Source organism: Nipponia nippon, unplaced genomic scaffold (genome assembly GCF_047370975.1).
Source record: "Nipponia nippon isolate SJK-2023a ecotype South Korea unplaced genomic scaffold, ASM4737097v1 scaffold_7, whole genome shotgun sequence".
Classification (NCBI taxonomy): domain Eukaryota; kingdom Metazoa; phylum Chordata; class Aves; order Pelecaniformes; family Threskiornithidae; genus Nipponia; species Nipponia nippon.
This window is the reverse complement of record NW_028262391.1, coordinates 35940721-35967087: the sequence shown is the minus strand read 5'-3', so window position 1 is coordinate 35967087 and position 26367 is coordinate 35940721. Positions and strand designations below refer to the sequence as shown.

Below are 26367 nucleotides of genomic sequence, written 5' to 3'. Positions count from 1 at the left end.
ATCTCTGCCTTCTCTTTTTTCCTTCACCTGCAAGTTACCATCTCTGGACAGCTTTCCGCATCTCTCTTTTATAGACAATCGAATGGACTGATTGAGAGTACTAATACCAGACGTTGAAAGGATTTGGCTTCTGGAAAGACGGCTGTGTGGTCCATGTGCTTTTGAAATGATACATAGAAGGAGAGCCTTTATCAGCTCTATAGGGGCTGCTACAGCTGTGAAAAAGATTTTTTTGTCACCTCCTCAGCTGCTTCCTCCTTCCCACCTCCCTACACACCTATCTACTAGCCAGAGTTTTCTTCGCTTGTAACTGTTTTATATTAGTTTCAGATTTCTCTGAAATTAGCAGATCTTCCTTAAAAATTGCTAAACTAAGTCTACCAATATTCAATACAGTTATTTTCACTGTAGTAGTTATTTAAAACGTCAATTCCAGCATCTTTCACCTTTGCTCTTCTGACTTCAGTATTTGTGAAACTATATTTGAAAATTTCCTCTTCTGATGGTGTCCCCTGAAGTTAATGGTTGGGTTTTAAGACCAAAGCAAGAGTGTTGTACAACAGGCAAAACCAGAGAGAGCATGCTTACCTGCTCTCTTTCATTGTTACTTACAATGAAACTTTCAGCTCTTTCGCCTCGCACCATCTGAGAGGACCGCTAGCGCATTTGGTTTTTCCCTCACTTAAGGTTGTGGAAGTTTGCAACTGTTTGACTGCGTTACAGCAAGGTAATGAGATTTTAAGTGCAGGTCCTTTTGTCATAGCAATGGGTGCTCTATCGAGAGAACAAGAAAAGCTGCACAGAAAGGTTGTATGGGAGTGCAAAATTTAACCGAAGATGTTATAAAGGGGAGTCCTTGATGCATAAGTTTTATGCTTTGTGTGTTGTAATTCTGAAAATTAATGCTTCGTGTGTTATATCAGGCTGTTGTGGGCATGTAGTGGTGAAATTACAGATAATAAATTACTGTTCTTCCTACTGAAGCTATATAACTTTCTCCTAATTTTAGCACCACAAAGAAATGCAATTTACTGGTTCTCTATGCTATGGAGTTTAGCGTAAATATTTGAGCTTTCCTGTGGTCTAGGAAAGCTGGCATTTTAAGAAGTATTTCATAGTTACAAAGTTTACCATTACACCACTCTAATGATTTTGCAGTGCTTTGCTCAGTGGAACACCAGCCTATTTGTAGGGAAAAAATGTCCAAAGGACATGCTAACTTCTGTTCTCTAAAGAAGTGCTCAATATGACACAGCATTAAGGGATAGAATCAATATATTCTCAATTTCAGAAACAGGGAAAAAACTGAAATACGAAGCTATTCCCACTAGAAATGTTGTAAATCTTACAAAATATATAAGCTTTCCTCTTCGACATACATCAAAGGCATAAAACTTGGGAGATTAAAATATGTTTTTAATCTTGGTTTGATGAGCAAAACTTTCACTGTAATATTTATTATGAGAGGCTCTACTTGTGTTGCCTCTTCCCTTTGTTCTGTTTATATATGACTTCCTTTCTTCCAAAAAAAGTAGGAAGTATCGCTTTCACAAAGCCGAAGGATATTGCAATGGTTTGTTCATTTAAGCTGAATCGTAGGCCCACGTGGCAGACACAAACTTTTCTTTTATTGTCCTGGGTCCCAGAGGAAGAGCAATGCTTTCTGATGGCTTCCCATGAATGCCTTTCGTTTGTGGAGGAGTTTCAGTGGCTTATGCTGACTGTACAAAGATCAAACAGGCAGGAAAATTGTGGTTTTGAGAAACTTAGCCAAGATCTTTGTTATTTTCTCAGAAGTTTTTCTTCTCTAACCGTATTTTTTAAGGACAATATTAGGACAATTAGTTGTAGTGGCTGATGGAAAAAAGCTCGTTCTGTTATTTTTCTCTTTAAAATTTAAGTATTTTCTTAGTTATTAGAAAATTTGTAGGCATGTATAAAGAAAATACTAACCATAATTGCAGTCTGTCTTTATTGCATTTGGAATCAATGGTATCCAAAATTAAGCTTAAAAAAATGTTGTGGCTGCTTGGTCCTGCAATCTGATCTATATTGGGACACCGTGCCTGCAGAGTTTTGCTGAAGTCACCCAGGTTTTTTTGCCTGGGCACAAAGGTCTGTCAAACAGATTTGATGATGGGATTTGACCCGTTGAAGTCTTTTGTTTCAAGAACAGTTTTTTTCTCGACAGGTTTCCTTAGCGTTCTTCATAAAGTTTTCTTTTTTGCTTAGCTGTTAGTAAACTTAAGTATTGGAAAGAGATGCGCAGAACGCAACATCTTTTTAACTGCAGCGATGGCATGTTCTGCCAGCAGTACACAATTTTCATTGTGTTACTCATATAAAACCTCATGTTTGTCATAGAAATCAGTTTTTGTTGAAGGATTATTTTAATAAAACTAAAACGGCTTATGTTTCTGAAGTAAAACACGTAGCATCTTGAGAGGTCAGATGTAGCTGAAACTTGGAACAGCTGTACAACATGCATCCTAGATTGTTTTTAATTGTCTTCCCTTTCTCTAACAGCAGTAATTCTTGTTTATATTGTCAAGAACCTTTCCACTGAGCACAAGCGCACCATACTTTAAGGTCACATGCTTAACCCCACTGCACGGTTACAATGTAAATGGGCCCCCTTTGTTTTCATTAATGTGTGAGGGGTGGGTGCAAGGCAAGGCTGTTCACAAGGCTTAAATAACTTATTGTAAAAGTGTCTTAAAGAAAGCATATTTTGTCTCCATACCACAGTTGTTTAGCATTACTCTTGTGCATCCAACCGACAGCCAGTTTGGCAATGGATTTTTGTGTGTCATTTTGTTCTTTTGACCTGTGATACTTTTTTCTTTCTTTTTTTAACTGAGCCAATGGATTCAGCTCAAATACTACAAAATGAAGAAGCTTTTCCTCTTTCCTTCCCTAATATCCTAAAAGTAGTAAACAGAGCTGGAACTGCTCTTTTCCATCCGAAACCCTTTACATAACAATTTACCCGTTGCTGTTTATGTGTTGATGTAGAGGTTTGAAATTAAGACTTTGTAAAAATGTCAGATTAAATTAGTATGTTCAGTGCTTTTAATCAGTTTAAAAATGAACAACGTATAGCCTTTTAAAATGGTTTCAGGATTTTTAAGTAAGTTTTGTGTTTTTCTACCTGTAGTCATTAACATATGGAGGAAAAATACTGTTGAAATCTTATGAGTTATTTTGGTTTTGATTATCTAGAAGTGGCCCCGAGTCCCAAGATTTTAGGTAATTTCAAATCCAATGCTGATTGTCATTTGTGGCTGGCATCTGTAGTTGGTTTTGTAGGCTAAAACGGTTGAAATCTTGCTCTTAAGTGCTGCACTGTGTCAAAAATCGAGCCCTTTTTTGGGATATCTCCATTCCAGATTGTTTGCTTGTTTTAATATTTGGTTATCATTTTGGACCATGAATACAATTTGATTCATGTCTGGTTTCGAGACACATAGATTTATACCAGCACATGAAAAGAGTATACACATGTGGCTGTGATCCATCCAATGTGATGACTTTGATCCAAGAGGGCTGTATGCAACAGTTTCTGTGTGTGTGCTGAATGTATAAGCAGTGAATGAACAAGGCAAGGGGAAACTGTTATTTCTAGAAGATGAAGCAATAATACATGCTTATCAAAGCAGAACGCTGGTTTGAATATGGCAAGTTGTAGTTTAGTAGGGATGGTACTTTGTCGGTTTCCAAGTTGTGTTAATCAAGATCGAAAACTGTTTTGTTTTTTGTTTGCTTTTGGTTTTGGTTTTTTTGCCAACTTGCAGTTGAGACAAAAAAAGGGACTTTCCTGAGGTGAAAACTCTTCAGTGTGAGCTTAAGTTCGTAGTATTTGGTTGCTGTATTTTAAAACCGAAATGTTGTAACAGTAAGATGTTTTCACAAATGATTATCAAAATATTATTTTTCCTCATAAGAACTGCTATGCTCTTAGGCTTTGGACACAGACATTTTATGTCTTGGGTTTTAATTTTCTTACAAATCATCTAAATTTTCTGCATTCTTTTTCATAGGTATTATATAGAGAGCAACTTACTATATCTGGTGACCCCTCCAGTATGAGAATAACTGATTGGACTAGTCATAGAAGTTTAAACAGCATGATATCTGCCAACCTTGAAAGAAGACTATTTCACACTCAGGAACATAATGATATTTTGATATTAGAGTAGTTCTTGCTGTTAATAAATATTTAAGAAACATTCTTGTGAAACAGAAAGAAATAAATGTATAGCATTTTAAGACTGTAAATGAGTAGTACAACAAATATACTCTTCCAGCATGCAGTCTTCTTGACAACAGAGTTGTTGATGAATGTGAAAACATAATCAAATACTGTTAGAAGGCAGTCCATATCCTAATGAAAATGTTTTAGCTTATTTTTCCTAAATGAATCTGAAGTTGTCCCTGAAAATTGATGTGGTATATATAAAAAGATTGCATAATAAAATATTAAATAAAAATTTAAAAAGAAAAAGAAAAAAAAAACACAAACCCCAGAATCCAAATATTAGAGACACCAGTTTTTTATCAAATAACATGTTTTCTTCTTTAAGCAAAATAGTTATATATACGACATTAATAGTGTGGATGACTGTTCACGTAGACTCTCTCTCTTATGTGTGAGACTCTGAATGCTGTGAAGTGTGATTTGCCCTATAGTGTTGTGCTAAAGCAGAATGCGAAGTAGGTAGACGGTAACATTAAATGGAGATTTAGAGCTCTAGTATAGCTTGTCATGATGTATCTTTAAGGGCAGAAGTTTTTGTACGAGAGAACACAGGTCAAACCGTCTTCCGCAAATTCCTGGTTTTCATTTCTGCAGCAACGCAGAAGATCTGAAAGCTTGCTTAGGTTAGTGGAGAACATCTCCATCGTGGCATGTACTTACTACATGTGTGTTTAGGACGCTTGGCCAGTTTATGTTAATACATCTTTGACATTGCTTTAACTTTTACTAGTGGATTAACTGATCCTTCTCGAAGAGTGCAGAGGTGATTAGTCAGCCACCTTTGACCTCTCTCTTAAGTTGGACTCTGCAGCTGAACTTGAGAACCTATATCTTATTTCATGTGCCTATAGAAGGAGACATTAGTGAATGGTCAGGCAGGAGCTGTGACTGTCGCAGTGCAGTGTAACAGAATGTATTGTTACGGGGTGTCACAGAGTAACAGTCTTTTCTGTTTGCCAAATTATATTGTCATAGTTTGTGAGCACATCATGCAAATGTCATATTTGTTGAACTGCCAGAATCTTTAGCACGTGACTTTGGTTTAGAGAGTAATCAACGTGCATATATTCACAGTGATCTGTTGATCATGCTGTTTGGTTTTTTGTTTGTTTTCTTTGTTAGGCACATGAATCATATGATAAAAGTTTATTTTCTCTGATTGAATGCTTTGTCATTAATGAAAATTGTCTATGTAATGACTTTCGATATAGTGAAGTTTTCAAGTAGTTGGCCATTCAAGCTTCTTTCTCAAGTATTCATCTATAAACACTTGAATGTTCATGGAAAATGAATATGACAAATTGACGTTTAGAACTTGATGAGACTCTAAATAAAAATATTTCCAGCAGAAGTTTTTTTAATGCACTAGTAGATGACAGGAAGTAAATTTTAAAATTTTCTTAACTGATTTATTTTGCCCCTGAGCTACTTCCTTGTTCTTTCCTTGTGTGTACTTTTAATTGTTGGGCTAATTAGTTGATAATCTTCCTTTTAAGGATGAAGAATGATCCTTTGATTTTCTTTCTCCTGAGGAGATAAACAAATTACTGAGAGCTTTATTGCTCTCTTCCGAAGAGTGTGAAACAGAGCAAAAATCCTTCCCCAAAATCAAAATAAAGTGAAAACAAACCCGTATGGGATATCACGGAATATTAAAGGAAGAAAAGTGCTACTTTGATAGCATGGACTATTAACGTGTTGATATTTGTCATATCCATATAGCCATAACATTAGATGCCTCTGATGAAAGGAAAACATGGGCAGAATCCAAATCTAAAGTCCCGAAAGTGCAGTGTACAGCGTGGTCTGTTACTGGAACACAACTCTATCAAAATAGAATAATCGATAACTGGCTATAGTTAGCATGAACAGGTTTATAAAGTGTAGGTGTTACAGATATATTGCATTCAGAAGAACAACAAATAGCAAGAAACGTTACTGAGTTCCTGGTGTGACGGAGGTAGGCAACTGAGCGTCACAAGAGGGTGAGAGCCTCTGTGGAAAGCGACCTGTCCTCAGAAGGCGTGGAGGTCCACCTGCATGTTCCCCGGGTTAATGCTCCCACTCCGTGATGGCATACTGCAATTAAGCAGGCTGCAATAAAAACTGTGACTGCAGGTGTGCTATCTGTGTTGTGCCCTGGTCTGGGTATATCTGTATACAGGCATACATGCAGAGGATTAGGCAGAGCTTACTTTTGGTTTAATTTACTTTAATGTAGGAGGCGGGTTGGTTTTTTTCTGGAAGAAAAGTGTAAGTTTCTTTTGAGCCTACAGGTTTGTAAGTTTGAGCAGATTTATTAATTATAATGAAGCATTGCCTTATTTAGCATTGTAGGTGTACCAGGACTATTGAATTCATTTTGCAATTATCTTTTTTCTTGTAAGTGTAATATTTGTGTTGCCTGTGTATACTAGTAAGTCATATTCCCCTTTATCACTCGTAATGGGAAATTAGTGTCTGTACATATGTGGCGCATACATATGTATATATTACAGGGTTATGTATCTTTATGCTCTAATAAGTCAGGATGATATGTGCAGAACTTTGTTCCTAAACATACTCTGAATGCAAGAGAAGTAAAAAGAAGTAATTGCCTGCCCCCCCAGAAGGAAGCTATATTTAATGTACGTACTGCATCCGAAATAGTGACTGTACATATTATGGGTGACTGATGAGAGTTAAATCAGTAAACTTCTCTGTATGTTCTCCTTTGTCAGTGCCCCGTTTTTTAAATTTGCTAGTATATTGCGTTTGTTTGTCCACTTACACTGCACAATGGCAGGGCATCACCATTTGCATGGCCTATATATGAAGTGCCTAGCACATGTGTAACTATATTTTTATATAAAAACACTATAAGAAAACTGGAGGAGGATAAGGCACTGAAATCAGATTGCCTACTTTTCAGTTGAGGAACAAGGCTCATAGCTTGCAAAGAAGTTTATTTCCAAATGCTGTTTTAATCATCAGCCTCAGTAGTGGGTGGTGGTGTCCTCCTTGCTACTTGAGAATTCCATATTCCCCATGCATTAAATACATATTATATATAAGGTTCCTATGCTCTTTCCAGGGCTATGCTCTAAATTCTTTTTCTGTCCCTTTTGCCATGACAGCTAGTACTACTACTGCACTTACACTATTATGAATTTTAAATCTACATAAAGGTGTGCCATGGTGCCACTGGCGTAACGAAGCTGTTACTTGAGCCAAATGTGACAAAAGTTCATTTTTGAAGCAACATGGTAAGAGTCCCATTCTCACAGAGATATGCACAGACCTGGTGCATTTATAGTACTGTGAGGATGATGAAGGCATTGAAACCCTTATGTCATTGGAAGATGTGATTCAGCCGTATGTGGTTATCTTGCATATGTACTAAATTGCTGTTCCGCTATGGCATGCGTCTTAGACAAAGCATGCCCACAGGCACTCCTGGACATAAGTGGCTTGCTATTTCATTTGATTGTGGCTTGCAGCTTCTTCATTCTGCAGTGTTTAATCCATTCTGTAACTTGGCTTTCTGTGTTTTAAATTATTTCAATAAAACTAATGACATTGGAAATACGTCCCAAATTATTCCGCAGCTGTATTTTTACTAGACCTTGTTCTAGAAAGTATTGTGGCTAAGGCAGTAAGTGGCTTGATGGCAACAGGTAGTGGCCTCAGTGATGGGAGCAAACTGTTGATGTTCTAGGCTTTTCCATACTAACTAGATGCTAAGATGTGCTTTTCAAGGAAATCAGTAATATGACATGTAATTGAACACTGAAAGATAGTCACAAATAAAAATGCAATAATGAATTTAGAATCTAGCACTCACAGTTTTCCATCTTTCTTCATAGTCTGGGGATTTTTAAAAATAACTTTGTGTGTGACCAATAACATGAAGTTCAGTGATTCCAGTTTGTATTTTGAGTGCTACAAGGACCGGGTGTCTAGTTTGGAGATTTTGGTATAAGTTTGCATCTGTAAGTATTTTTAAGAGAAGCTTATAGGTAGCTTAGTGTATTAGGGCTTCAGTATAAATTAGATGAAGCAAAGCAAAGCCTTGCTTACATGTAGAATTATTTCATTAGAATCAGTAAAATTATGAGAGTATTTAATTCAAACTAGAGTTCACTTCAGTGTTTGTGAGGTGGTATTACCTGCTTCTGGCTTTGAAGTCCATCATTTTTTCCTCTCCTTCCTCCCTCCCTAAATTACTCATAATATCTGATGATGTTAATTTTGATATGCTAAGAAAATTATACTTATAGGGTAGTCTTTTGAGTTCTTTTTGAACGTGTAAGATCATTTGTTGTATGATTCTTCAGTGCTTACTAGAACTGCACATAATTGTTGATGATGAAAATTCTGTCTGCTGGCTAAGTGAACTTGTGCAGGTTGTACTCGGTGTGATTCAGTATTGCAAAATGTAAGCTGTCCGGAGTGCGTATTGGTGAAGTCGGTCTTGTGTCTTGTATTGCATCTTAGCTCAACTGATTTCAGCAATAGTAAATAATCACTGAAGCATACACTGCTCTGCAGTCCTTCAGAACTTAAGTGTTCAGCGTAACTACTGTTTGCATGTGACCAAAATGGGAAAAAGGAGGTGTATACAAAGGAGTGAATTATAACAAAGAACACTTTCTGCTTCAGTTCTTGTTCAGAAAACATATGTTCAGCCATGCAGGCAACAGTTGGGGTAAAGACACACTGTAGGTTTGGAAACAAAAGGCGTGTTCTTTTCTTGCATTCACAATGTTTTCAAACATATTCACTTGTTAGGGACTAGCCTGTCAGCTGGATCTTCTTGCAAGCGTGATTTCTTTTTCCTGACTTCTTTCAAAAGCTTTTTCCCCCACAATGTTTTACACTTCATATAATCCACTATGCATGGTAGGCCTGCCTCAGTCTTTGTGCTATTGATGATTCAGAGGTGGAGGGGCCATGCTCTGGGAGAATGTGGCTAAAGGGTAACCTTTCACTCACCCATACATCTGAAGATGCTAAGCCACTCTTATTCCAAATATCTGGAGTGGTTCGGTTGCTCTTTCTTGATGGGATGGGTTATACTTCACCTTTAGAACATTGCCAAACCCATTAGTGTAGCAAAAATATTTTGGAAGTGTTGATCTTTATACTTTTTTTTTTTTTCTTTGTAACGAAGTATTGGAAGTCTTTCAGAGACCTATCATAACTGCATTGAATCATCCAGTAAAAAAGATTTTTATTTTGTTTTTCTCCACTGGAAATTCATTCAGTTTTGGCATGCCAGAGTAACCAAAAATTACTTGGTCATTACGTCTGTTTAGATTCCTTTTTCCTAAATATATGGTTCAAGACCCTATTATAAATACACTTGTATAGGTATAAAGGTAATAGTTCTTTCCAAATAAGCTCTGGCTGGTTTAATTTATGACCTTTAAACTCATATAGCTAGAAAATGTACTGCTTTAGCTCCACAGGTATAGTTAAATGGTACGACTTTCTAGTGTAGACAAGACCTAAAGTTTCTTTGGAAATGTCTAAGTGATCTACTCTCTGTAGGTTTTTCTAGGTCGAACTACTCATCTATCAAGTCAGGTATTCATCCTTTGTTGTCAGCAGTGAATACCTCAGAGAGGCAGGGCTCCCTACATTTAAATGCATGTAGACTTGTATATAGAGCTTAAGCATATGTCTAACTTTAAGTATTCTACTTTATGCTTGGGTTATGTACTTGCTTAGTTTAGATATGCACCATTGACTATAATAGTGGGGGACAATATATAATCTTTGTGGCAATGGTTTCACACCAGAAACTTGAGCCTCCGTTCCTTTTACCCTACAAAAATATAAAAATTGCCTGTCTTTCATAAAAATCTCTATTCCTTTATATTTTATTTAAATACAGACTTAATATTTGACTCAGACAAACTGGTTTAATGTTGGAAGTGCTCTGTCAATAACCAGAATGGTTATGGAGTTTTATGTTGGCTTGTGGATTATTCATGTATTCTGTTGGAGTATCAATAGTGTTAGCTGAATTCAGTAGCCTGGGAAATACCACTGCTGAATGTCCAATGATTAGGATTTCCCACATAAGGCCCTTCAGACCATGAAGATCCTTTAGACAGCTAGAAAATCCACAGACAAGAAAACTCCATGTAAATATTTTCTAATGGAAGGTGCCAGCAAATACATCCTTGCCAGCATATGTCAAAACTGCCAGATCTGTGAGGATGGAGATTAACTTTTTAGCACTGTCATCTTAAGAGCCTTGACAGGGAAACATTATTTAAACGTTTTTCTTTGACTGCATGTGACTGAAAAGATCTTAACCGTAGATAAAACTAATATAAAGCAGTTCATGATACTGACATATATTCCAAGTCTGCACCTTTTTTGTTTCATTGAGCTCTGTTTCAGACATCCCTGAGAATACTACAGCTTTAAAATGAATTGTCCTTCCTTCTCAAATGAAATCTGATGATTTGTCTCCAGTCTGATAAAAGAAAGCACACGCTAGTATATTGCTTCTTTTCAGGAATTTTTTGTTTCGTTTTATAGGCTCTTTAAAAGTAAATTATGTTTTAGATGTTGCAGTGACTTCTCTGACTCTCAGGAAGAAAACAGTTAATAATAATTTCTTTCCTTTCAGCTCCCATGAGCCTACCTTCATTGTACAGTTTGCATATAACAGCTAGTAAGAGTAGAATGTACTGAGCCTTAAACAAATCTATTAGGATCACCATGGCAAAAAACTGGGAAAATGGCAGGAAAAACGAACAATGATTTTGTAAACCCTCCAAAGGTCAGAAAAAGGCTTTCAGTAAGTATGCAGAGGCTAGAAATCAAATCCCATTTCCTATCATAAGAAACCAGTTGTTTTAGCAGCAGTGGTTAATGTACTGTATGTGAAAGATTTAAGACTAGTTGGAAAGCTTTGCTTCTGTTTTATTAGGCTGCTATTGAAAAGCCAACAGCATAACTTCAACTAGGTGCTTTGAGATTTCTTAATGGGCTGTCAAGGGCAAGACACCAGGTCTGTGCTATACTAGCTCTTTCCTGTACATTAAAACAACAGGGGCCAAATGATCATATACAGAAGTATGAATTACTTGATGCTTTCTCTGTTCCATATGGTCAGCCATGTCTTTGGCAATTAATCATGTACAGAATCAGTTGAGTGCTCTCTGAAGCATTGAAGTCAACATTTAGTTGTACCTGTGCCAGTGGGGGCAGTGGGGGTTGCGAGCGTAAAATAGCAGGATGAAGAGCTGCTGGCGCCGAAGCCAGAGCAGCTGGCTTCTATAAACAACACTTTTTTCCTCTTTACCTTTTTTTTTTTTTTTTTTTTTTTTTTTTTTACTTTCTTTGACAAACATGAGCCATTTTTCAATATCATCCAAAACATGAGGGTTGCTGAGTGAAACTGTGATATCTGGCATAGTGGATTAATAAACAAAAGGCAGAGAAGTGGGTTTAATGTGCCCAAATTACTGGGTGATAACTTAAACCATACTGGCTGCTTCCATCGTATCAATGAAAATGTGTGCATTTGCTCATATTTTAAGTAAAAATTTTAAAAGTAAAGAAGAAATGAGGAGTGGTTTGTAAGCAATTAGTAGGTTTTTTTTATCACATAGAAGTTATGACATTTTAAATTGACATGGTTTAATAAATTTCAGGTTCGTGTTTTGTTGCCCCCCCCCCCCCTCCCCGCCCGCCCTCGAAAAGGCACAGTGTTCTAGTTTTACAAAATTTCATCAGGGTACTTTTTGCACTAAGAGCAAAATAAAGTCACAAGAATAACAAGGAAGATACAGAACGACATGTAAAATTTTAGCCCTGCTTACAGATTTTACGCTTTATTATTTTCCTTTCTGTATTAGTTATTGATTATTGAGAGATGACTGCTATGTTAAAGTAGAAGAGGTTAGTAAAGATTCAGAAGCTTATTCTATTTAGACTGGTGGTGAGTAAATTAAATCTTAACTCAGAGTGAAAAATCTGATTTGTTGACCCAATAAAGTGGGACTAAGAGACAAACTGTCCCAAGTGCCACTTTAGTTCAGACTGAAGGCTAATTTGTTTGACAGAATACTAGGCTTCATGTCTCCAGCTATACAGTGTTTCTGACCTTAAGTCTGGCTCCCCAAGAGGTCTGTATTGAAGGAAGGAAAGTCTAGCTTTCAAAGACTAAAAATGTACCAGTGTGGGTTTTGGAGTGTTTAGAGGTTGCTTTTTTTTTTCTTGTTTGTAAGCATTTCGTGGTATTCACCCAGGATACATACAGTTAAGCAGGGTAGTGGCCTGTTGATGTTGAAACATAGTTTCTTCTGCTGTGGATCTAAGAAAAAAAATATTATTGTAATCCTGTTACAATACCTCGGTTAGCTTTGTTAAGACTCGTGAAAGGTATCTAATTTTGAGCGTGCATCCTGGCTGAATAGTAAGACTTGGTTATAACAGTTTCTATTCAGTCCCATGTCACTGATATATTTTTGTCAGTGGGTATGAGAGGAATATTATACTGCTCTCTTGATATCTTAGTACCTTTCTTTCTTATGTAATAAGAGAAGATGCTCTGATGGCTGTTGCCTATGTCAGTAGAGCACTAGACTTGGTTCTGCCGCTGTACTAGGAGGAAGGTAAAAGGGTATACTTTCCTAAATACTATCCTTAACATAGAAGACTGGATTGGCAACTGCTATATCCATATGCGTATATAGCTTTGGGCTTTTTTGATAGGTGGGTTGTGTGTTTGTTTTTAAGCTCACACCATTTGGGATTTACAAGGAAATGCCCTAAATACATTAATAGATCTGTAAGGAGAAATGGGGAAGATTTGCTGAATATATTAACAGAACTACTTGATAAAGAGACGTGCTGGCCAATGAGACAAGAAGTTGCTTCCCCCAGGTGATAAGGAATTTGCGTAATCTTGTTGCTTAGGTTGTCCAGGATATGTTTTTTCTAGCTCAGGAAGCAGAAGAAAGAAAGTTTCAACAATTTGTAAACATTACCACCCTCAAGAATCTCTGTGAACACAAGGATGAGATAAGACAGGCTGTAGGGCTGGTTACGCTGTTTATTTATTCTACTGTCCTGCGGTCCCAAGTGTGCTGAAAAACACCGGGTCAGTGTTGAGTCCAGTTCAGAAATGTGAAGGCTTCACTCAGCACTGGGCAAAGGGGGCCTCTGCAGACAATTATCTGTCATTAAAGAACATTAAAAGAATTGAGACACAAGGTCAGATTTTCTTTGATGGGATGTACAACTATAGTGATGTTCAAAAGAAGGTCATTCCTGCCCTTTAGAGCAGGGGTGGTATCGGCTGGGTTTCTGATGGATTTTTATCAGTGTTGATGTGAGGAAATGGCTTTCCCAGCTGATAACATCTTTGACCGAGTTTCTTGAACCCTTGACCTTTATCAGTCAAGGTATATATTGAATCCCCTTGTTAAAAATAAATCCCAAAACAAGTTACATAGAAAAGAACACTTTCAAAGGAACGTGTTTTATAATATTATTTTACCCAGAATGCTGCTTTGTTACAATTCGGGATTTTTATTGAGATTATAAGAATATCAAGTTATTAAAAAATATAAAATCTATATATCAAGCCCTGCACTTGTGTTGCAGGTAGCCTTACTGCCCTCAGCTCTCTTAGAAGACAAGTAAATCAGTTAAATTGCTGTGTATTGTTGTTGTGTGTTGCTCAGTAGTACTATTTCACCCTCCAGGTAGCTGCAACTGTACTCCCAGGGCTCAGTAAAGAAGCGTTTATGAAGTCAGTGTCAAACTATGAGTTGGACCTGTGTGCATCACCACATAAATGAAAGGTGTTAACAGAGGGCTGGGGCAATATAATTGTTCTCCCACTGAAAACTAAATTATGTTCAATTTCTGGAATGATTGTGTTCCTGTAGATGGAGGGGACTTCAGGCAGTGGAACTCAGTATCACAGCATTATGTGATTGTGAATGCTTGGAGAAGTGGTCACCTGTTTTCTCTGACATAATACTCTAATCACATCCTCTTTTCATCAGATTTTAACTGAAAATTCTTTAGGAACTATCAGTTCTCCATGCTCTGCACTTTGCGAATCACTTATTTAGGGGATCTTGATGTTTGTTGCCTGCAAATAACTATACTTTCAGCTTTGTGAGGCATAGCTTCAGTAAACTTGGGGGTTTTCTGCAGTCTTGGAGAGAAGTAGACTTCAACACTATCACCAGTGGATTTCCTTATCCCGTTGTGATTAACAAGGCCATGCAAAGGTTCTGAAAGGGAAATCTTGGTGTACTGTGACCTAGCTGTATGGCTACAATCTGATCATCCTATAATACAGAGATAAGCTTTAGTTATAGTGCTGTGTCAAGTCTTGCACGTGGTAAATATGAAAGTCAAAGCCTTAATAAGCGTGTCTATTCTGAATGACAAGGTGTGTTAATTTTACATCAATTAAAGAATGTATGTCTCTTAATCTCTTGTGAGTATGTTCTCATATGCTGAAGTCCTCTGTTGAATCCTGCTTTAAACTGTGCAGTTGCTGGAAGTGAGGCTGTAAGATCAGGATCGTTGAAGTTGGTGGATATTAGAGCTTGTGGAAAAGATGATGTAGGTCAGTGCAAGGGAAACTCATGTTAGGGAATCCCTATCTGAAAATACTCTCTGGCTTTTTTTTTTTTTTTTTTTTTGTAATGTCAAAGCAGGGTCAAGAATGTGATCTGTATAGACAGTTTTGAACATTTTGGGTTTTTACAAGAAAATGTTGTTTTTGATGTGTAAGTCCCATATTACGGGGTAATGCCTTTTGGTAGGCCAACTGATAGAGCTAGGAGATGGGGATGAAGGCGCTTTTTGGTCTTTCTCATCTGATGTTGGTGTAATAAAATTATTTTCTGTCTCTATGGACCTTGTCATGCTTGTCTCTTGGAACCACCATGGCAGTAGCAGTGTCACTGCTTTCTTTACATATTAAGAAGTGTATAATCTGCATATTATTCTTTGGGCAGGGCAGAATGTAATGTGTATGGGATCTTGAGGAGGAGGCAATATGCCATGTCTTTTTGTCGTGTTGTTCCTGTAAGAGAGGCCATGCTGGGGGCAGCAATTGCAGCTCTTGGTGATATTTGAGTTGTGTTTTCAAACTCAACCACAACTGCTCAGGTTAGAAACGTATTTTTTGCCTCCTTTTCTGTGAAAAACTAGGTTTGTGCAAGCATTCTGTTCATTCAGTTATTCTTCCCAAAAACATTTAAATACTTTGATCGTTTGCAGAACATGTGGCCAAAGGTTAGAATAGCAAAGATGATTAAGTGAAAATCAGTGGCTGGTTAAGGCAAGAAAGGCAAATACGGTATCTTTACTGAAGCAAAAGACGGCAGCATCGACACTAGATCTCTGTGTTGGGCTTGGACTGCTGCACTTCAAGTCAGCAGATGTACACTGGTTGACTTACGACTTACATGTTAGTAGTGTGACCATCAGCACGTGCTGTTTCTTTCCCAAGTTGGCAGACATAGGGAAGCATAGGGGAAAAAAGAGGAGAAAATGGTGAGTGAGTTAGTAGTTGAAGGTAAAGACAGAGTAAGGGAGTTGGAGGTAGCTTGCTTGGGTGGGCAAAGGACAATAAGAAGATCTGCAGTTTCATTACATCAACATTAACTGTCGACACAGTATTTGGGAAGGCCAGTAATTTTTGGTCTGCAGAATCTGAATGTGATCCTTCCCCACAATGACTTAAACCCATTGCGTGTGTATAGGTATATTATGTATATATTTTTAGCAATTTTTATTTATTCCATAAATGAAAAAGGTAGCGTTTTACTACTTGTTTGCTTGAAATATTTCATGATGAAGAAAACATGGGTACATCATCAGAAATTCCTTTCAGTAGATACAGTGCAAACAGGTATTTTCTACTTTAGCTTCACCAAGGATCAAAGGGGAGGGGGAAATCCCCCAAACGAATGCGGTATTGAGGGAAACATTTCTGATATGATTTGATGCAAGAAAATACTTAGAAAAGAAAAGAATTATATCTCGAGAAAATGAGAGCTAGAATGCACAATGTCTTGTGTTACTTAAAGAAATGAGATTTTAAGGTTTACCTTATGTGCCATGTACATTGATTAAATACCAAATATATGGTCGCCATTTCTAACCATCATTTACTGTATTGATTTGTCAGCAGTGGAACTGTAATAAAAAAAGCTATTGATTTACTGTCCTTATTTGCTTATAGGCTTTTTATTAATTTTACACATTGTTTCCTATTTCTAGGTTATAATTTTTTTGTTTTTTCCCTTTAAGACAAGCCTGGTCCTCTCTGAAGTTGGAAAAGAGGAACAAACTAAGAAACAAAGGAATGAAACCATCAGCTGCTTCTTGCTAGTTCTTACCGAGCGACAAAGGCAGCGTAAAGAATGGACAGCAAGGTGAGGAATTTGAGAAAAACAGTAAGGTAATAAAATTAGAAACAACTATGTCAAATATACTCCTATAAATCCACTTGCAGGGGAGGACAAGTTGATATTTAAAAAAAAATACAAAATTTTTACTGTTCAAATAGTATTTTTCCTTGAATGGAATAGTCAGTGTTTCTGCTTCTGATTTCAGAGTTACTTTGAGGAGTAGAATGCTCCCTTGTTGTACTTACATAGTGCAATCTATTGATAATAGCTTGATAGGCAGCATACATATTTGAGGATTGGTATCACCTTAAGTGCCCTAAGGTTTTCCTTGTATTGCAGTACTGCTTGCTGGCATGCCACGCTAATAGGTACCCTTCTTTTCTCCTTTCTTCATGATCCTCACATTTTCTTGTGGTATCCTACTGGTGTTAGCTGGGTTGTGTTGGGTGAGATTGGCATAAATGTACATATTGCTAGAGTTCGCATTTTGATTGTTTTATTATACTTGAGTTCTTAAATTGACTGTATTGCCATGGTAATGAGTCAGGTGATGTAGTTAACAATTTTTAAAAGTTGTGTATAGAATCATAGAATCGTAGAATTGTTAAGGTTGGAAAAGACCTTTAAGATCATTGAGTCCAACCTTTAAACCGTATGTTTTTATTCGAAAAAGTTTATTACCGGAGTGTAGTCAGATGAATGCATTTCAGAAATGACAGATACATCATACTTCTAGTTGTTTCAGAAATACGTGAATTCAAAAAAGAGAATTTCCACCATAAGCCACCTTGTGTCCTGTTTAGCTGCCAAATGAGTTGATGTCACCTTTTTTCACATCTATTTCTAAAAGCTATAGATTTATACTTATTTAGTAATCTCTTTTTTTTTTCTTATTTATGATACTTACATAAAATATCAGTCTTTGAAATTTTTCTACCAAATGTACAGCTTTCCTTTAAAGCCAGGATATGTCCTGTGCTTACAATTAAATACAGTTTTTAGTCAAAAGTATTTTTTTTTTATTGAGATTTCATTAATCAGAATTAGCACTTAATTGGCATGGTTTTTTTTTACCTGCAGTAAATGTTCCAGTTAAGGGAGTTCTCCTGTGTTTTGTTAGTGTATAATTTTGGAAAGTTCCTGAAAGTTCTATGAGATTGACTTTAAAAATTTAATTGTGGAAATTGGATCTGACACTTGAGCGGCTTCGCTGTTCCCAATAATTACAGTGAGTGGACTTGAAACATTTTAGAAGCTTTAGATAAAAATTAAACATTATTACATAGTAGCAATCATTATTACAAATTAGAGGCTGTGTTTTATAAGTCTGTGTTCTTATGAGTATGGAATGTTTATTTGTATACTAATCAGTTAAGATGTATATTTATTTGTATACTAATCAGTTGTTGTGTTGGTTTTGTGTCTTCCTTTTTGCGGAATTTAAGGGATTTTTGTCAGGGTTTTTTTTTTTGCCTTCCGTCACTATGCTTACTAAAAAATGCAAATGGTTTGGCTGTGTTGGAAACAGAGGAAATCACTTAAGACTTTTCCATGGGACACATGCATCTTTGTTGTAAACCAGAGTAGAAAGCTTCCTAGAGATAGGCTAAACGACTCTAATGAGTGGAATATCTTTTTAGTGTTCATTTAGGTAACAGTGATGTTCTAATATATGAAGTCACCATAGGAATCCTGGCAATTGGGACTCATTTAAAAGTAATGTGGTTACAGTGTTTCTGGCCTCTGCTCACAATGTAATCGGAGGCTGGAGCCAGCGTTGCAGTTGTAGACATAGTCTAGTCTCTGACACCGAAACGCTGAAGTTCTTGGGTGGGGGTGGGCAGAGGCACAAGCAGACAAAGTGCAGGCCTCCTTATAACTAAACACCTGAAAGAAAATTTCAAGAGCATTGTGCCTTGAAAGTTCTGAAAGGAAGTGTCCTTTGAGTATTAAATATCCATAATCCTTTTTCTTTCCATTTGATGTTTCCCATCCCGGTGACCTATCTGAGAGTCTCATCCATATGATCTGCATAAACAGGCTGTTACCATACACCTCACTTTACTGCATCAAAGCTTCAGCTAGATGTCTGGAATGAAGCACTGGCTGTGGTAGCCATCAAGCATACGGTGGTGAAAGTTATAAAACGTCCGCCGTGGTACTAGCAGGGCTGCCCATGTTTTAGAGATCAGTCTATTGTGTACTTTGGAATTACATGAGAAAAATGTGCTTGGACAGGAAATAATTAGCACTTGTCAAAGGGCAGGCAATAGGTTACAGTATTTTACTTTCAACAGGCTATCAGGGGATCAGCTAGATTAGATAATAGAATTTTTTTCCTCTGGAAGTTAAATACAGATGACTCTAATTACCTTACATTGTGCATTAGAGAGCACATTATGAACAGTACAACTTCAAGAAATTTAGGTCAACGAAGGGAGGGCAGCTGGCAAAAACTTTACTTTGCACTTGGTTTTGTAGAGTTATGTAGGCATTCTGTTCTTTCATGGGATTTATTTGTGTCATTGAAAAAAAATGTGCTGGGAACTGTTAATACAAAGTTATTCAACTCTTAGAGATTTAGCCTTTCTCAGAGAAAGGCGTCTGAACTGTTTTGATAGGTGTACGTATCTACTTGGTTAAAGCATGTCCTTGCATTATTTGCTTGAAGTTGTACCAGTGTTTCTGCCTATTAACCAACTGAAATTACACTTTAAGTTTTTATTTCAGCTCCGTAGTCCAAAACGCATGGTAGCGCGCTTAGTGTTATGGCTCGCCGTTTCATACACTTCTGGCTCAAAGATGTCATCAGTATCTTAAGTATCTGAGCAGGTCTTCTAGGGATTCACGTTGTTCTGTGTTGAGTGGTAGTGATCCAAAATACTTCAGGTAGGACTCAATGAATGTCCTCTAAGTGTTAACAGAAATGGTCCAGAGTTTCTAAAGCCCCAGATTTGTTTATACTGCATGATAGTGCCTGATGGACAGGTTGTTATAGCTGTTAAAGAGCTGCTCTGGCCCTTTGAACTGACCCCTTCTTGACCTCTGCTTATAGAAGGTCACTGTTCAGCTTATAAAGTAAGGGGAACCTTAGATTCTACTGTAACAAATAGAGGGTAAAGGGAACAGCTGTGAATTTTGGACTAACCATGCAAACCTGTGTAGACTTTTTAGGGTCACTGTATGATAATGAAAATTGTTACCAAATTATATGGGAATTTAACAGCAATAGTGGGAAAGAGAGGGTGGGGTCTAATGCATTGGGTTTGATAAATGAAGTGTGAAGTTACCCATCTGGCTCTAGACAGCCCTCTTTTTCTCTACGAAAGGGAAACATTTAAAAATAACCATGGTACATCTAGAATCAATGACCCATACAGAGAGCTGGAATAGATCAAGATTTAATGGTGGCTGTGGAAGAAATTATCATTTGAAAAGTGAGACAAAGGATGAAAAAGTACAGTTCAATATCTGCACCTGATTCATTTTCAAAAAAGGCCTTAATATTTTTAGCCCATTGATGATGCTATTGGTATTTTTTATTTAACTTTTTAACTGGAACCAGAAAAGTTGTTATATCATACAGAAACAGTTTGGCCAAAAAAAAAAAAAGGACTTGAATTTCAAAAGGGAATGTTGCACTTTTCCTGATCAGTAAATGCCCAAGAGAACTGGACAGTATAGTTCAATAAAAATTGTGTCTCTTATTCCTCCTAGTAGAAGTTGTATCATACAGTATTAATAATATTATCTTTAAGGCTTGCATAACATATTCCGCTTAATTGCTAGTAGTTTTTTGCCATATTTTTCATATAGATGCATTTGCTACCAAACTAATTTGTCATCAAGAAATAAACAATAGATTAATTTAAAGGATAACATGTAACTATATTGAAATTATTAACTGCTAGGAAAAAACGTTGTTAGTTAAATCATTACTAAAATAAGTCCTTTTCATGCAAAGATTGTATTAGTGCAAAATGGTTTTATTGTGACGCAGACTCTGCTATTTCCCTGAGTGAAGTTGCACCATTTCCCTTAGGGGAAATTCAGCCAGGTAATGGAAAACGTAAAGTTTTGGGGAAAGACATAATGAAGTGAAAAGTTTGACAGGAAAAATGAAAATTAAAATTGTTGTATTTTCATAGTTGTGCTACCTAGTCAAATTCTGAAATCTTAACAGTTCTCTCTAAGCCATCATGTAATGACAAATTGACATAGTAAAAACAGAATAAACATTCAATAAATAATTTGGACCAAAGTAAACACTAAATTCTTCCGCTTCGTGAGATAAACAGCAGAAAAGTGTTAATTGATTATGTCTTGTAAGAATCAATAGCTTAAAACCTTGGCTCATTGAAATAACACAATGAAAAAAATCTATTTTATGAGGTCATTCTACAACCCATAACATTTTGTAGATCAGATCACTATGTATTTTTAGAATTGTTATATTCTTCCATATACAACACTTCAAAAAAGAACCTCTTACTCATGGCAAATCGTGCAAGTTTCAGGTTTCAAGTCAAACTTGAGCTATAATTCCTTAGCGCTTTTTGCCTTTGTCAAACCCCTTCTTAGATCTCAGAGTTTTGACATAACAATGTGAAGGTATGTATTTTTTTTGTAGCTACAGTGAACTCTGATCATACTACTGAGGTAGTCTTACCTCTCAGCAGTAAAATCTGGATTATCATGTGGATATTCATATAGGAATTTAAATTATAAGTACATAAGGTGACAATTGAGTCCTAATCTGTGATAACACTGTTACGGTCTATAATAAGAAGAATAATTAAGAATATGAGAGTGGAATCCTAAAATAGTATGCATATTAAATGAAATACAAACAGGAAGAATTTTATACATTTTATTTTCTGAAGAAGAAAATTGTTTTGAAGAAGAAGTTATACCTTGGAATTTTAGATCACATCTAAGAAGGTAATTGAGGTTGATATTACTCTTTTTAGCTCCAGTAGGAGAAAGTGGTGTTGACGTAAAGGAGGAACATATTTCCTTCTGTAACAGAAGAAAAGTCCATGGGTTAAGAAGTTAGCATGGGCTTTGGGAAAATTGGAGCCATTTTTTTCTTTCTGTCACAGACTTTGTGTATTTTTCAGGAACTCACTAAATGCTAGTTTTTAATTGAAATGTGGTAATACCGGTTGAAAGACTCCTTGACAAATACTGAAATTTTTTACACTCTTACAGGCCTGCCAAGATGATAAATATATGAAATATTGTGAACTCTTCAGAAACTACTGCAATGGGAACTACACTAGTTCCAAAGATTTAACAGGCAAATTGCAGAGGTATCAAAGTCTGACAGAGAGTTGGGGGAAGTATTTGAGTTGTTTAAAACTTTTGTGGTTGTTTTGTGTAATATGAGAATGACAGAATTTTTTTTTTTTTTTTCATGTTGAGGAATCTAGCATCCATGTTTCTGAAATTAGTAAGGATCTCAGTACACACAGCTGTGTGATCTCTGGTGGGTTTTCTGTAACAGTTGTCCTCTCTGGACAACACGCGTGTCAGCTGGAATAGATAGAGTTATAGTAAATTAGATAAGTATAGGTACAGATAATAGTAAGTTAGCAACAAGCATAGACAAAAATTTTGATTCATCATTTTGGAAATCACAGGGGGGGAAAAATTATTATATTTGGATTCTTTGATATTCATATTTTGTGTGTGTGCATGTGTATGCTCTTTAAAAGAAGAAAACTACTGTTCAGCACCCAGTATGTAACCTAAAACAGTTTTTCGGAAAGTAAATGTATGTTGTGACTCAGATGGTAATGCTGAATGCTCTATGTTAATCAGGAAGGTGCTTTGAGGCAGACTGAAAACCAACCTTGCAGCTTTCAAATGAATGGAGAAAACACTGCAACTTCAATGAAGTTGTCAGATCTCCTGCTGTAGTTATGCTTAGACATCAGCTGCCTTGATTGACCTTTGACTTTTCTCCAGTTGCTTATTACCAGACTTCTTTCTCTTCTCGTGACCCTTCCTGTTTTCCGCCTCTCTTTCACCTGTGTTTCTTGTATTGAGGAGTCTTTGAAGCAGCCAAGCTTGGGATCAATAGGTACAAGTACTCTACAGAACAATGGAAATACTGCTTGATTAAATGCTGCTGTTTAACCACTGCTATTATTTCCTTTGAAACTGTCTTGACCCTTTACCCTTGAAAAGACTTTATGTTTACAAGCTGTGGCAACTTACAGAAAATGCTGCTTCTTACCTTGTGATGTCACTATATACACAGCGAATACAGTGTAAAAAATGTTACGTGGTGTAGGGACTTAAAACAAATGGTATTATAGGGCAGTCTGATGAAAGTCGCAGAACTTCAGCTCTCTGTATGGCTTCTGCGTATGTCAGGCTCTTTCATTAAGCGCTTTGTAGGGATTGTTTACTCTGAGGGTTTACTTTATCATTTTCGTTTAGTTTTAATGCTCCACTTCTGAAAACCATAAACAGATGCATCATCCCATACCCAAATAACTACTAAATCAAAATTCTTTGACATTTCCCTTTTTTGATGTCATACTTTTCTTCTTGTTATGTTAGATGGATTTTTCAAAAGATGATTCAGTGACACTTCCAAAAGTGACAAATGACACAAATTTAGTCCTTATTTGTAGTGCAATTAAAGCTTCCAAAACAAAAAGTTATGAAGAATTTTCCCACTCTATCAGAGTACGTGTTGGTTTTTTTTTTTTTTTTTTAATCTAACTTTGTTAGAGTTTTGACTTGATTTCACCTGGACAGGCTTTTAAAGGCAGCATGGGTGACATTTCCTTATTTATGTAAGCTTTCATGATTGTAGTACAAGAAAGATAGTTAGTGTTGTTTTTCCAGTGGTTTGACAATGATTTGCTCACTACCACTGGGAGATCCGAATGCTGGAAATGGAGATTATTGCGTTTCCAGGCTGCAGGATACTGGAGATTGAATAGATCGCAGAGGTGACAAATTTATAATCTGTGGAGACAAAGTGTTAGCCACCTCATCAGACAGTTGAACCACAAAGTAGCATTAGCATCAGCTGTCATCATTCCTGTAAGAGAGAATGGTGTCTGCCGGAGACAGGGGAAAAGGAGAAAAGCCAGGAGAATTCACTGTGGTGTACAGTGCTCTGTAGCTGCCCATATTAGCTAAAGACCAGGTCTTATAAACTAGGGATAACATGTGACTGGTCCAGAGAGAAAAATTATGGTAGATTTATTTTGCTTTATCCACTGAGGTTTCTTTCTTCTGCGATATCAATCCATACTTTCCTTTGCATTCAGCAAAATGTGCTAATGTATGTAACATGTCCATAAAACTACTCACAACTATGAACTAAAACTTTGTCTAAAACTAGACTTGTTTAATTTTAAATGTTTAAAGATAGAATTCTCTCTTCTGTAAAATAATGGAAACCTTATCCCAACAGGACTTTATTGTTGTTAATACCATTACTGTCACAGCTTTATCTGTCATAAAGGTGAATTAAATAAATTTAATTGGGAGGATCTGTGTTAAATAATCTGTGTATATTACCAATACAGAGGGTAACATAAAGGGTTTACCTAGCCAAATGGTGTGCTTATCATGTCATAGCATGAGGCATGAGTGAGCAGATGCTTACATAAGTTCGTGACTTAAGTCTCAAATGCTGTCAGCCTTATGTTATTAAAGTTTTTCCACATACATAGAACTTGATGGCTTCTGGGATTGGTAATGAAATACAAAGCCTTTTGTTTTCAGGTCGGCGGTTCAAATATGGTTCAGGTAGATACTGCCAAAGATTATTCCCATTGGGTATCTGTGTCTGATGGCCTATGTAAAATGCATTGGTTCTCCGATCCTAGTAGGCAGGTGTGTATATCGTATAAAGCAACTGTTACAGCTGACACTAATTGGTACACTTGCTGGCATTTTTGGAGCAGCCAAAAATTAAATGGATGTAGAAACTGAGCAAGATGCTGTCAATGCTCTAAGTAGTCTAGACCGTGGTTGTGAGGTAGTGATAAGCCAGTGGATATCATGGCTGACTGTGGGCAAAAAGAAGAATGTCAGTCTGTTGCATTGCTATACAGTTTGCTTGCACAAAAAGTTATGGTAACTTACAGAGATAATCATATGCTGGTGAGAGAGCAACGGTAAATTACTGCGCGATGTCAACAGCATTGGACAAGAGGGACGTGCAATCCACTGGGAGGTCAAAGAATGGGTTGGAGATGTATCAACTAATCAGAGAAACTAAGATGGACTGGAGAATAGAATTAGATTTACTTGCTTATTTTCACTACTAATGAGATCTTTGGGGCATCTTAACAGTTTAATTTGGTTATATTATTTGTACTGTTTATTTTGTCTGAATTTTCAATTCTTAATGTGTCATTACTGTGGAATTACTGAATTATAAACTATGATGATGTTTAAAATAGCTGAAAAAGGAAGTTGGCATTTCTTATGCTTACGATGTTCTGTAAAAACAGAGAACTTGGGAACCTGTTACGTAACATGCATTGTTTTCATATTCTTTGTCTTATTTTGGTAAATGACAGCAGCCCCAAACAGGAACAGTGCTTAAAGCATATGTAGTAGTAGCAGAAGAAAATCCTACTGTAATTTACTTGAGTGGCTTAGCCAAGTGAGAACACTTCTGGTGGCATGCAACACCCCAACTTACTGGTAATTCACAATACTCATTTATATTTCCATATTGCTGTATTCTAGAGATGATCTAGCCTGGGTTGTTGGTGGAGCAGATAGGACTCATGGGTGAGCAGTGTGTTAAAGTAACATAGTGGACATCAGTGATATAATTAGTAATTCAGAGAAATAATTGAAACAAAAAGGTATCTTGAGATGTATCAAAAAGATTAACTGAGAAACAGGCTCTCAAAATGCAGGGTTTGTGGGAGAAGCTAAGAAAAGGCTATTGAGTATTACAGTAAAAGCAGTAATACTGGGAGAAAGGAGTATTCTGTTGGAAAAAGAGACTTCTGAGAATTTTAAGAGCTACTCAAGAGGGTGTTTCACTCTTTCCACAAGGGTAAACTGAATGAACCCATCAGTTATGCCTGTGGATGTGCTGGAGTTAGATTTAGCTCCAAGTTATGCTGGAGGGCATTTTTCGTACAAGTTTAGACTATAGTCGTAAAATTTTTGCCAGTTGTTTTTGAGCCAGTTGACATTTTATTTTTCTCATATTTTGTAATGTCAACATTTGGTCTTTCTGAGTTCTGAAAAATATTCTTACCAGAATTATTTTTGACCACCTAGTAAAGGTGCATTGGAACAAGTGCTCAGGGGATGTAAGGTGATCAGTGTATCCACTCCAGCATAGATGACTTGCTTGCCATACAGTGTGTTTATTGTAAGGCGTATAAGCTCTAATTATTTTCTATTAGGCCATCCTAGGCGTTTTAGGTATTTGCCCCGCTTCTTTTTATATTTGGAGATATGTATAATCCCAAAATTGTTTGGGATTGTGTTTTAGGGATTGAGGGGGAGGTTGGAGAAGGGGAAAGGAGGGCAGGAAAGGGATTTGAGAGGGAAGAGGGTGCAATGTTGGAGAAGGTTTTTAACTGTTTTGCTTGCCTGTAGGTGACACTGTTGCATCATTTATCTGTACATTTTCACATATCTTGTCCAGGGACAAAAAAAAAAAGTTTCATTACAATAATTTGAGAGAAATTCAAATAAATATGTTACACTAATGATTCC

The 26367-nt window shown here is 36.7% G+C and overlaps 1 protein-coding gene across 5 annotated transcripts in view; it reads left to right on the top strand.

Annotated features, from left to right (window-relative positions):
• Nucleotides 1-26367, top strand: part of FTO (FTO alpha-ketoglutarate dependent dioxygenase) — a 254058-nt gene that overhangs the window by 98087 nt on the left and 129604 nt on the right. For all 5 annotated transcript variants that reach the window (XM_087739732.1, XM_087739731.1, XM_087739733.1 and 2 more), the window contains one exon: nt 16547-16671. In XM_087739732.1, the coding sequence (XP_087595858.1) occupies nt 16547-16671 (125 nt within the window). The remainder of the gene's footprint in view (nt 1-16546; nt 16672-26367) is intronic.